Genomic DNA, 12,988 nt, shown 5'->3' with positions numbered 1-12,988 from the left:
CACAGACACTCCTGCCCGTGCAGCAGGAGAGGGCTGGGGTTCTGTTGAGGGATTGCACCCTCTCTGTTGTGGGGATGCACAGAAATCACAGCTGGGAACTCAAGTTCCCAAGGCTTGACTTCCACACAACACACCCCGCGTGTCTCCTTGACTACCTTGACTTCATCCAGGCTCATCAAAAACCCTTCCAAGCCCCAAACCCTCCTTGGTGGAGGCTCAGGCTGGAACAACTGGCCCAAGTCAGTTTTACCACGTGAATGGAATGTGGCTGGAACTTCAGCTTTGATGAAACCAGCCCCAAGCTCCAGAAATGAAACTGTCAGCAGAACAGACCTACCAGGGTTTAACAAGTGGTGCTTTAATTTGCTGGGGAAGGCCAGAGGGTCTGGGGAAGAGGAAGGAAAGTTAAGCAGGAAGCTGCCAGTCAGAGGTGTTAGAACATGCACACTGAAGAGCTGGAGTCTCAGTGGGTGCCAGGGCACAGCTCAGGGCTCAGCAGACACTGCTGTTAACATGCCAGACAGCTCTAACCAACACTGTGGCCCAGCTTCCTTTATTGGGAATCACTTTAGTAACCTGAAGTCACAAATAAGCAGTAAATAACAAAAACTACAGATAAACACAGGCTACACATGCAAACTCCTGTTCACATCTCACATGTGCAGGTACATTAAGAGCACAGTTCTAAAGAGTCTTGACAAAACCAGGTGTAACAAAAACTGTGTTAAAATGCAGGTATGGAAAATTCCACGTGGAGGATTATAAAGATACCTCTGTCCCCTCCAGGACTGCAGTGCTGCCTGGGATACACCAGAGATGTACAACAGCAATGAGATTCAAGTAAAGCAGGAAGAGCTCGAGGAAATAATACTGGTCAGGAGAAGGGGCATTGACTTCTCACTAAAAATACATGGAATAGCTCAATAGGAAAGTCTAGCAAGAGCTTGGAAAAGAAATCACAAATTGTTAAAGCTGGCTAATCACTAATTTTCCAATTTGCTATAGGTAACAGCAGTGACATTAAAAGAAATTGCAATTCAACATTTAAAATGCAACTTACATTAAAGACTTTTCCAAAGTGAAATGCAACGACAGCCTCACACTTGAAATTAAACAGCTGCTAAGGCTCAGACTAAAACATGGAATGTTCTACATAAAATAGAAGTACAGTGTCACTTTTCAGTTTTTATTCAGAATGGAATTGAGACAATTTCTGAAGCTTGAAAGTAGCAAAACTGATTTGAACAAGGTTTTCTTCTCATAGATGAGCTTTCCACGAGGGTGCAGGACTTTTATTTCTGTAATAGCTTAAGTGTCAAAACAAAAACTTGTTGCCATTCTCACATTAAGAACAAATTGTTGTCATTAACTTAACTGCATATGCTTTTTGCTACAACACTGAACACATGAACAGACCAGACCTATAATGCCTACTGTATCTCACTAAAACAAAAAAGAATACAGTATTTCATCTACTACTTGTACTGCTTTTAAAAAAGATGAACATTAAAAACAAAGCCACGTTTTCCTTACATCCTTCCTCCTGTTTAAGCTTCTTTCTTTTGCCTGTAGTCTTCTGCCATCTTATCCAGAATTTTCTGTTAAAAGAAAGCAATTACATTTAGACAGTTTGTCACAGTCACATCATCAAGAACAGAAACACAAATCCAATTTTCAAGTTTCAAATCTGTGAGCACCAATTGCAAAGGGCAAAACTAAAAGGCTGGAACTTCTCCCTTCCTGAAGTGGAGTCTGAGCTCCCCTTGGCAGGCCAAGGGAATTCCTTCCCACTCTGTCATGGCCTTGTGACAGCGACTGTGCCACTTACCTGGGTGGGCTCTGCCCCCTCCAAGGGCAGGGACAGAACACCTGCCCTCCCTCCCTGGGGACGGGCTGGTTTGGAAGTTTGAGGAATTTGTTACCCCTTGAAGACACTTCCTTTTTGCTGCTCTCTCCAAGTGAAGGAGCCTCCCAGCCCCAGAAGAGCCCCTGTGAAACAGAGGCTTCATTTCCCCTTCCCTCCCCATTCCAAACCCCACCAGGGTCACAGCCACCCACCAGGCATTTGTGCCACGGAAAAAGCAAAGCAAATGATGGTTCATTAAGCATTAAGGTTAATCAATTGGCATTATTCCCCCCTCCCCTTTTTACATCAAGGCTTTGATGTCCCATAATCAGGTACCTCAATGGAAATAAAAAAAAAGAAAAAAACACTATGGTGATGGATGAGGTGGGATTTCTTCCTACAAGACCCTGCACGGGAACTGCTTTTCCGATCTACTCCTTGATAATGTCATTTGCTTGGGGACATTTTTGTGCCATCTGCCTTCCTGGGCCCTGTATTTATTTAGGGGTCCCTGTTAGTGCAAGGAGAAGGCAAATGTTTGGAGTCTGAGGTGCCACCTCCTCCCTTTGCGTGTCTGTTTCTGACACAAACCCCTGGACACTGCTGAGTGCCAGGGTCTGGTTCAGCACTGCCCTCTCCTGAGGTGATGTGTGAAGCAGCAGCATTACCACTCCTGCCATGCAATCATGTGATACCTCACTCAGTCAGAAAAGGTGAAAAGTGCTCACAAAATCAGAAGTTGCAAATGTTTGGGGTTTTAAACATATAAAAACTTCATCTTAGGTTTTGTTAACTGGTTAAAATCAATCTTGAAGGCACAGCTGGAAGGGAGCTGAGCCACCTGTGGTTATTCTGCAATGCCTCTTCTAAGCCTGGCCTTTACTGCAACTGGAATTCCCTCTTTAAGCCAAATTTACAAGCAAAAAAAGCTGAAGCCCAACTCTAAGCTGTGTATTCTGCATATTCTTTTCACCAGATGAAGTTCTGGAGAGGTCTGCCTGGAGTTAAGTTATAGAAGAGCCAATTGCCACTGCCTGAAAGGAGCCTCCTGTCCTCAGTCCGGCCTCGCTGAGCTCTATTCCCCAGAAAGAATCACGCCAGGTAAAATGAACAAGTGTTTGCCTTACCTTCAACTTTTGATAATGAGGAAGGCTGCTGCAATGGGTCTTTTTTGCAACATCTTCATTTGTGTAGAACAGGGAACACAATTTGCAATAAAACCCTGTTTTGGGTACCACATAATTCACACCTAGAGGAGTAAACACCACAAAATAAACTAAGAGATCTACTCTACATCATTTCTTTTAACGTCATACGTCATTTCAGCTAAATCTTAAAACCACAAGTCACTTTACATTAAAAGCTGCTTTAAAAGTCCTTGTTTTAGTTTAGTCAAGCCAGGGCCTAGTCATAACTAAGTATGTGCAGGTTTTTTTTGGTTTTTGTAATTTAAAATCAATCTTTCAGATTAAGGGTCCATTTTATTGGTTCCTTCAAAAGAACTCACAAGGTTTTGTGATGGGTTTCAGAGTATTCAGTATGACTCTAAACTATCACCACTGTTGTGCCTTGTGCTAGTAATTGAATTTGTGCTGCTAAAATACACCTCTTTCAGCTTAAGTTCTGCCTAAGGAAAGTGTTATGGAGAACGGTATGAACATAAGGGGAAAAAGAAAGAAAACTCTCGGGTTAGGGGAGGAGTGAAGAAAAGGGGAGAGGGGGAAGCCCTAAATGAAAGGCCAATGTGCTGCCAAAAATAAAAGTCAGATGAAATGAGAAATGCTACTGCAACGCACAGAGAGTACTGGAGAAGAAGTGGAAGCAGCCTTACCAACAGGAACTTTTGGCTGGTACGGCCCAATCCTAAACTCATCTGGAACAAGCGGTTTCTCTGGGACGTGCTTGGTTTCCTGCTCATCCTGGGGGTCTGTGTTTTCCTGCGCACTTTTCTCAGTCTCCTGTGCTGCCGTGGCTTCGGAAGCTTCAACAGGCTCAGCCTTCACGTTGTCCTCGGTTTTGGTTCCGTTCTCCAACGTTTCGCTCTCCTGCTCCGGCTCCTCCATCTTGTCCACCTTGATCTCGGCCAGGCTGTCCTCGCCCTTGCCCCCCTTGGCCGCCGCGCCCGCCTTGCGCAGCTTCTGGTGCTCCGCGTCCTCCTCGTCGCCCACCTCGTCCAGCGTCACAAAGCCCTCCATGCTGCGGGGGAAGCCCCCCACGTAGCGCTGTGGGGAGAACGGGCCTTGGTCAGATGGGCTCAGCTGCTTCCCACATCTCTGACATCTCAAATATCTGCTCCAAACTCCCTGGAAAAACACTGAGGTTCTTCCTGCAGGACCTGCCTCCTTGTTCAAACTGTTACCCAAACACGCAGAGTGTAACAAGCTCTTTTTATAACCCACTGGCCCAGAACAACCATTCCATTTTAGGAAAATTATTAGCACCATAGAATGGATTGGGTTGGAAAAGACCTCTGAGATCAGTAAGTTCAACCCTTGATCCAACCCTACTGTGATCACCAGCCCAGGGCACTCTGATCAAGACGTGGTGGATCAAGACATGGTGGATTCTCACAGTGGGGTTGGATCAAGACGTGGTGGATCAAGACATGGTGGATTCTCACTCAGTGCCACATCCATAGAATGACAGAATGGATTGGGTTGGAAAAGACCTCCCAGATCAGCAAGTTCAACCCTTGATCCAACCCTACTGTGATCACCAGCCCAGGGCACGGAGTGATCACAGTGGGGTTGGATCAAGACGTGGTAGATCAAGATGTGGTGGATTCTCACTCAGTGCCACATCCATAGAATGACAGAATGGATTGGGTTGGAAAAGACCTCCCAGATCAGCAAGTTCAACCCTTGATCCAACCCTACTGTGATCACCAGCCTAGGGCACGGAGTGCCCAGGGCTGGTGATCACAGTGGGGTTGGATCAAGACATGGTGGATTCTCACTCAGTGTTACATCCACAGAATCACAGAATGGATTGGGTTGGAAAAGACCTCCCAGATCATCAAGTCCAACCCTTGGTCCAACTCCAGTCCCTTTACCAGATCATGGCACTCAGTGCCACGGTCAAGCTCAGTTGAAAAACCTCCAGGGATGGTGAATCCACCCCCTCTCTGGGCAGCCCATTCCAATGCCTGAGCACTCTCTCTGCAAAGAATTTTTTTCTGATCTCCAACTTCAATTTCCCCTGTCAGAGCTTGAGCCCATCGTGCCCCCTTGTCCTATTGCTGAGTGCCTGGGGCCACTGTTTCATTACATCAACATGTGACCTCAACAACAGAGCAAGAAGATACCAAAATTCTCAAGATGAAAGTCCTTTCAGTGTATTTTAATTTAAAGTAATTTTGTAACGCACGAATTTTGTTTCTATTTGAGACAGTCCCACAAGATCCTCAAATTCATGTGTGCATAGAAGGTAAAACCTCCCCAGAACTGTTCTGTGCCCACCAGCTTAGAGTGTCCACACTAAAAACCCCAACCAAACAAAACCCAATCCAAACCCCACCAACCACTGAAACTGTGGAGGCCTTTTAAAATCCAGGTTCATTAAGAGTGGCTGTCTGAACTGACTTTTTGGGAACATTCCTGTTGATATGGAGATACCATCATTCCACACACTTAACAGCAATGCTGAGTGGGACTAAAAGAGCATTAACTGTGTGCATGGAGGTTTACAAGGAAGCCAGGCTGGGTTTGAGGCCGTTTATCAGAGCAGGCCCCACAGAGTAAGAAAGAAGAAACACTAATGCCATTTGCACTGCAAGCATTACTGCTGGCACCAGGTAATTACCTTCCTGACAGAAGGACCCCTCAAAACTGAAATCCATGCACACTTCATTCATTAATAAGGAACAGGCCTTACTTTCCTACCAAACAACATTCCAAGTCAACATATTACAAAACTTTGCATGCTCCTGCACAGAGCTGAGGATGATCAACAAAGCAGCTTGTAGGACATAAAAGCCACGAGAGTGTGGGATCATCTGTGAGGAAAAGGGAATTCACAGCAAGGAGGCTGTGACTGCAGACATCCTGCAGCCAACTCTTGTTTCTCCAAGGGGCTCTGGCTCCCCACGGACAGCTGGCCCAGCTCTCAGCTTGGGACACAGCTCTGCCGAGTCCAGATTAGCCCCAAGTCCCCAGTAAGGTATTTCCTGACTGTCACTGCTGTGCTCTGTGCCCAAGGGCAACTACAGTCAGTGTCCTGGGAAATGCTAAGGACAGAACAGCTCCTGGCTGCTCAGTGCTAATCTAAGAGGGGTGAAGAGCAAGGCAAGGAAACCCCCAGGAGGAGGGGGGGTAGAAGCCTTTTAAGTTAAAGGTTCCTGTCAAAACAGAACCAGGGATTCATAACTGATTTCTTATGGGATCTTCCCCTTTCTTCACAGGAGCTTTAGCAGCTGTTTCTCCTCAGACCCACAGAGAAAGCCCTGCAGTACAATGTACATGGTGTGCTGCCTAAGTCAGACCTCACTGTATGATGTACCTTCTTAAGCTTCTTCTTGGCTGCTGGAGTGGCCGCCACGTTCCCCTCAGTTTTTACTGTCGCGTCATCAGGGGTCTCCTTTTTCTCTTCAGCAGCCACATCAGCTAAATTGGCAACATCTGTATCCTCTCCTGCTGAGCTGCCACTTTCTAACAGCGCTGCTGCCTCCTCCTCATCCACCAGCAGCTCATCTTCTGATTCCAGGAGTAAACTGGGCTCGTCTGGCTCTGCCTGTTCTCCACTTTTGGCACTCGAGGGCTCAGGAGGATCCTCTTGTTTCTCCTCTTTCGCTTTTTCTTCTGTGGTGCCACTTTCAGGTTTCTGAGCAGCTTCTGTTTTGGACTTCTTATCACTGGGAGAATCTTTGCTGTCAGGAGAGTATGTTCTCTTTCTGCAAGGAACAAAGAATGTTTGTTGCTTGTAAACCTGGAGAGAGCCCAGAGATTACTAAAAAAAAGGTTGTATTTCTCTAGATAAGTCTGGCAAGTCTCGTATTTCAGTTCAGGAAACAGAAGGCTGAGGGAGACCTTGAAGGACACCATTCTTCAAACATACAAAAAGTTGCTGCAAGGAGAAATTACCCTTACAAGACAGGACAACTGCTCGTGGGTTTAAATTGCAGGAAGGCAGGGCTAATTAGGGACAGGAAAGGATTTCCTGGGGAGCCTGAAGAGGCTGTGAAATCTCCATCATTAGAGGAGGAAGGTGGGCAGCATCATTTCCAGGCACAACAAACAGCAATGTGATCTCAAAGCTCACCCAATTCTTTTATGCCATTTCTGTACTCTGAATAAGGTGTTTTCATATTTCTTTTAAACAACATTATGCTTTAACAATAAGAAATTACCTGGTTTTATCCTTTTTCAGCAGCTCCACTCCTTTGTTGGGAATCTAAAATAAAGTTGAAGAGCTCAGTGAGTCCCAGCAGGGCATGATTTACACAAGTGTTGCAGCATGAATTCAGATCAGAGGCACAATGCAGCAAGTGCTCCCAGCTGCATTAACCACCTACCAAGCCATCCCTAAACTCCTTACCAAACAGCACCTGACCAACCTAGAAATACCCTGTCCTTACTCACGGTAATTATCAGTTATTCAATACAAAAGCAATGGGATATCCTGCTCCAGAAAATTCACATACAATTCCTCTTTTAGGAACTGATGCAACGTGGTGCAGGCACCAGCACAGATCAGTCTCAGCCTGCCTTCTGCCTGTCCTTAGGGGGAACCCTTCGGCAGAGTCACTGCCACGCCCCCGTGAGTTACTGAGCAGGAGCCGCCCCTGTGGGCAGCGTCGCAGGGATGTGCTCCAGGCATGGCTGGGCTATCACAATTTGCCACCAAGTGTCCACTGTGGTGCACCATCACGGGCAACAGGAACATTTCTTCACACTCCACAGTTCAGAGTTCTCCTGCCTTTCTATCTGGTGTTCCCTCTGATGGAGAAAGCCTTACAATTGCAGGAGAATTACCCTGGTGTCATGTAAGACAAGGCCCTCGAGCACCTCTCCCCCCTTTGTATGACAGGTGCAGCTCTGATGTGTCACAGCTTTTCACAAAGATTCATTTTCAGAGGAGGGGGAGAAAATCCCCCTCCCCACCCAGTTACTGAATGTTCTAAATGGAGCCATTTTAATTAAAATCTACACCGTTTAAACTCTGAATTCCAGTGGTTGTTTGGGTTGTGTTCAACCTGGGAGGAACACCCTGTAACTCTGCTCTAGGCCTTCTAACACCAGTGCCAGGTCACTGCAATTGAGGAGCCAGAAAGTATTAAAGCAAACCCCTCCATTTCACAAGGACCTGAATTCTCAGTAAGTGATGGCTGCCTTCTACTTCACTTTACACCTTCAACAAAGGGAAAAGCACCCCTACCCTTAACACCAGCTTCTTGTATTTTTCAGATAAATCCACTTTCACACATCTGCCTTGGAACCAAAGGGCTTTGTTGGCACAATGCTCCACCATGGCCAAAGCATCCTCCCTGGTCTCCATCTCAATGAAAGCCTGAAAAGATTAAAACACACATTAAAAAGGACTATAAAACACAAAACACTTCTGCAGGCAAAGCTGCTGAACTTAAAACACAGCATTTCTGAACACTGAAACAAAATGAAAAGGTCCAGCTATATCTGTCCTCTCCAAGAACTTTAAAACTTATCCAAGTGCTCGGTGCACCCCAGCTCTTCAATTCAGTAACACCTGCCCTATAGACAGTTCTGAAATTAAACAGGCATTGAAATAATCTGCCAAAAATACACCAGAAAGCAAAACAGGATTTAAATTAAAAAAGCATCCGGACAGTGACGTTCTTATTTAGTGCTTCTGTTCCTGGGAATTCCAGGAGAGTGGAAAAACTGCCTTGCTATTTTGTTTTTGGTTTTAGAGGGAAGCCTGGAACAGAAAGGCAGCAACAGCTTTGGGAGGAGTTCCTGCTGAGAACAGACCTATGGAACACTGAGGTTGCTGAAGGAGATTTAAACGGCTCCATGGACTGGAGTATCCCTGGCAGAAAGCTGAAACCTGTCTCTGCTGCCAGCTCAGACAGCAAGGCTTTGCATCCTGCCACTGGAATAAGGTCAGGGAGCTCTTCCCAGGGGTCACCCAAAAGATTCTAGTAATTTTTCACTTCACAAGTGTGGCATTGAGGGATTCAGTCACTCATCTCTTTGAAAAAGCAATAGGATTTCCTGTTTACCTCAAGGGAGCAACAAACTGGGACAGTAAAGCATAAAAAATTAGAACTAAATAGTTTAAGCTCCTCTGTATTTAAAAAACATTAGAACTAAATAGTTTAAGCTCCTCTGCATTTACAGAACTCATGTCCATACACATCATACACATTTTACTATACACATGCAAAGTGCTGCCTTCAAACCTTTCCTTCCCAAGCTAGAGAGCCACAGCAGGACTGCTTTTGCTTAGTTTTAAAGAATGCAAAATAAAGGGTAAAGGAAAGAAACAAGTAATAGTGGAATATATGTGTTAAGGTTTCATAGGCAACGGTTTTCAGCCCTAAGAAAACAGTCCCCAGGCTCCAAGGAATCTGCATAACCCAATAATTAGGCCTCAGTACTAAAGTATCTTGTTCCCAGCTGAGGCCTGTCCCTGTTTCTGCAGCAGCTCATGCCACGGGGCCCTTTCCCAGGCAGCTCCACAGCAACCCCCGGGTCGTTGCCACCCCTCTGCGGGGGCACAAAGGCTGCCCTGCCCCAGTTCATGGCATGGCATTTCTCCCCAGGCAAACCCCCAGTTTCAAACGCTCCCAGCCGTGTCCCTGGGGGTCACCTGGCTCTTCATCCTCATGAGGATGTAGTTCTTGATCTTGCCGTAGGGCTCAGCCAGCTTGAGCACGGCGTTGTCCGAGTACCCCGAGTGGGGCAGGTTGCTCAGGTGGATCACACGGCCCAGCTCTGGCTTTGGGGGGTCAGTCTTCTGGTCAGGTTTACCCTCAGGCTTCTGAAATTCAAAGGGAACGACACTTTTTGAAGACACAGTACATAAAGTCCACATGGGGTGACTGTCCCTTCAGGTGATCAGCTCACAAGTACAGAAATGAGGAGTAACTTCAATCGACAGCCTCACACCACCGACTGCCCCAGACCAAAACAAGGCAATCTAAAAGAGCAGGAGTGTTCTACCTTTATTCTCTTGTATTTCTGGGACAGGTGGACTCTGACTGGTTTGCCAAACACCAGGGCAGGTGTTGTTGAATAGTATTCAACTGCAGCCTGGGCATCTTCAGTGGTCGACATTTCGATAAATGCCTGAAATAACACAAAATAAATTAAGCTGCCCCTTCAGGAGTCAGTGGGTTTGATTCAAATATCAAGCCCTTCATTGCTTTCTTGTCAGAACAGCTGCATCAAAAATGAAAACTGCTTTTTCATTACAACATGAACTGACCTGTAGAACTTGGCATGAATTTCACATACTTTATTTAGGTGCACAAACAGAGCTATTTGGTTTGTTTACATTCCACCTAGATTAGGATCCAGAACATTAAATTGCTTCCTGCTTTTTCTCTTCTATGCTATTGGCTTTTTCCACACTTCAAAATATCACACATTGTATTAACACGAATTGAGACCAAACGAGTTTTCAGAGAATATTAAAACAAGAACAGAATTTGGTATTGATAAGAGGTTATGACCAACCAACAAGGAGGATTTTTCAATATCTAAGTGAGAATGCAGCAGTACAGCCTTTCTGGGCACAGCTCTTGGTTTCCTGCCTGCCTTCAGTGCTGTGTGACACCTCACCTGGCAGCCCTGACTGCTCAGGCAGGGCCAGCCCCCCAGCAGGGCCCCTCTCACCTCATTGATCTTGTTCAGAATCAGGTGGTTTGTGATTATTCCAAAGGGCTCAACCAGCTGAAGCAGCTGATACCTCAGGTTCTTCCCCCTCTGGAAGTCCATGATGTGCACGACTCTGCTTGTTTCCTGGGGAAGGCAAAGCATGAAAACAATGTGTACAGCAAACCTAAAGGAGTCTGACAAGGCTCTGCTGCATTTGTATCTTCCTTTAAAAGTTTCCATCTCTTTGGTAGTAACCAAAACAAATTGCACAGAGAAAATGTCCAGAACTTCCACAGCTTCATAAGAGAATGTTTAAGAAGGTTCTCTGAAGGTTTGGACTAAATATTTTACAGAGTCCTTGGCACAACAAACCCCCAAATGTTATGCCAAAGTTTCAGTATTTCCATACAAACCCTAAAATCTCAGTTCTAAAGACAATCACTGAATTACAAAAGAAAATCTTAATGAGAGGAAAGAAAGATCATGTAACAAAACAGTGGGTGAAAACCAAATGGATTTTCAATACTAACCACTCTGCCCTTCTGCATGTGCCTCGGCCCCTGCATATTGCCATTTCCAGCTCCTGCAATAAAGGGACAAGCTCAGTTCAACCTGGAAAACTGGCATTAACATCTCATCACAAGTTCTTGAAAGATGTAAGTAACTTGTAATGCCAAACCAGAATGACAGCAAGTTTTAAAAACTATTTCAATACAGTCTAGAAAGGCTTTTAACTTATTTCACAGCTCTTGAACTGGGGGTTCTCCTCCTGCTCAGTTCAATGTTAGAGAAAGAGCTGCATTTCCAGCTGTGCAGAAACAGCAGAGAGCAAGTAAAGCTCGTTGAAATAGCAATCTCTCCTGTCTGAGAATCAGATTTGGCACAGCAAAACATCTCTGCACACAAAGGATGAGAGCTCTCTTTTTTGTAAGACACCCTTTTTCCAACAGAGGGTTTAGGCTCTAAAATGCACCAGTTGTATCAGAATGGCCATTTCCTGTGGAACACCTGAAGAAAAGCCTTTCTGAGAGTTTTGTTCATAGTCAAGCTGGAGATGTCTTAAAAATTAATGGGATTATTTTAATTAAGTATGAACACATACAGCATCTAAAAAAAATCCTACAAAGTGTCTGAAATACTTGCCCTCTGTCAGGATACCCAGGTATATTCATTAGTTTTACTCTTTGAGTCATTTAAACCATGCAAAAGGTGGAAGCAGCACCATCAGGTGAGACCCTGATTGTGTCTCAGTCTCCCTTCCTGAGACAGAGGCATCATCCACCTCAGCTGCTACTCAAATTTATTGCTCAAATTCACCTGAAATCAGGGGGAAAAGCCACTCAGGACACTGAATTCTTGCAAGCTTCATCCAGAAAACTCCAGCAACAAGTAGCTACTCACAAGAGATACAAAAACCCTCCAGAAAGGAAAAATCCAAGTCCAAAACGTGTGTAGATTAATCACAGTTAAAAATCACCAGCCAACAGAACAAATGAGTTATTAACAGAGTACCAGTCTGTGGTCAGGGAGGGATGAAAGTACCTCATTTCTGCTGCTCAGAAGAGTGGGGGGTTTGTTGTTTTAAATCACTGATAGCAAATTAAAACAAGAAAAAAACCAGCAGGAGTTAAGCCTTGTAAAAGTAGGTGCTTGTCAAGGTTACCTCTGGGCCCAACAGGGGGTCCTCCCAGGTGGAATGGGGGTGGTGGTGGTCCCAGAATTCCTGGTGCAGGATTTGTGGATTGCTGCAACATAAAGGGATCACCCCTACAAAGAAGGGAAACACACTGTCATTTTAAACCAAAAAACTGTGCAGCTTTCATTCTCAAACCCCCCTAATCTCTAGGCAGACAACTTTAGGTACTTCTACTGCCACTGTTCAGCTGAGAAACAAAGGAGGAATCCACCTGGGCTGTTGTTTCACATAAACTGTTAAGAACATCCTCTGCTTCAAATTAGAAATTATAAATACTTTGAAATTAATTACTACTTACATTCCATGTCCCGAATCACTGTCAGGATTCCATTCTGGGTATCTTCAAAAAACAGAATTAAAAGAAAATATAAGAAAAGCAATACCCTCTCCCTATGCCACCCTTTTCACAGCAGCTGTGATACCTGGGGACAGGGAAACACTCTGGGCCCTGCTAGAGCCACGGACAGCACTGGCACTGGCACTGACACTGGCACTGGCACTGGCTGCAGCGTCTGCCAAGGCACCTTTCAAACTGCACTGTCTGTATCGCAACAGAAATACAGAAGGTGGTACCAGTGACTACAACAGATTGTCAGCTGTTAAAATCCAGCTCTAAAATGTTACATATATATCAGCAGGATTTCAAGGTTA

The 12,988-nt window shown here is 45.2% G+C and overlaps 1 protein-coding gene across 8 annotated transcripts in view; it reads right to left on the bottom strand.

Moving 5' to 3' along the window:
- Nucleotides 1-537: 537 nt before the first annotated feature.
- Nucleotides 538-12,988, bottom strand: part of MATR3 (matrin 3) — a 31,064-nt gene continuing 18,613 nt past the window's right edge. For 7 of the 8 annotated variants that reach the window (XM_071570452.1, XM_071570454.1, XM_071570448.1 and 4 more), the window contains 12 exons: nt 12,636-12,677; nt 12,305-12,408; nt 11,172-11,224; nt 10,660-10,785; nt 9,985-10,110; nt 9,632-9,802; nt 8,219-8,350; nt 7,191-7,234; nt 6,344-6,734; nt 3,678-4,068; nt 2,974-3,095; nt 538-1,598 (listed from right to left, as the gene is read on the bottom strand). In XM_071570452.1, coding sequence (XP_071426553.1) covers nt 1,548-1,598; nt 2,974-3,095; nt 3,678-4,068; nt 6,344-6,734; nt 7,191-7,234; nt 8,219-8,350; nt 9,632-9,802; nt 9,985-10,110; nt 10,660-10,785; nt 11,172-11,224; nt 12,305-12,408; nt 12,636-12,677 — 1,753 coding nt within the window. In that variant the 3' untranslated portion in view covers nt 538-1,547. The remainder of the gene's footprint in view (nt 1,599-2,973; nt 3,096-3,677; nt 4,069-6,343; nt 6,735-7,190; nt 7,235-8,218; nt 8,351-9,631; nt 9,803-9,984; nt 10,111-10,659; nt 10,786-11,171; nt 11,225-12,304; nt 12,409-12,635; nt 12,678-12,988) is intronic. The other variant, XM_071570453.1, reaches the window with a different exon arrangement.

The sequence above is a fragment of the Pithys albifrons genome, chromosome 15, assembly GCF_047495875.1.
Source record: "Pithys albifrons albifrons isolate INPA30051 chromosome 15, PitAlb_v1, whole genome shotgun sequence".
In the NCBI taxonomy this organism is placed as follows: Eukaryota; Metazoa; Chordata; class Aves; order Passeriformes; family Thamnophilidae; genus Pithys; species Pithys albifrons.
The sequence above is the reverse complement of the archived record's forward strand: the minus strand, read 5'-3'. Positions and strand labels throughout refer to the sequence as shown.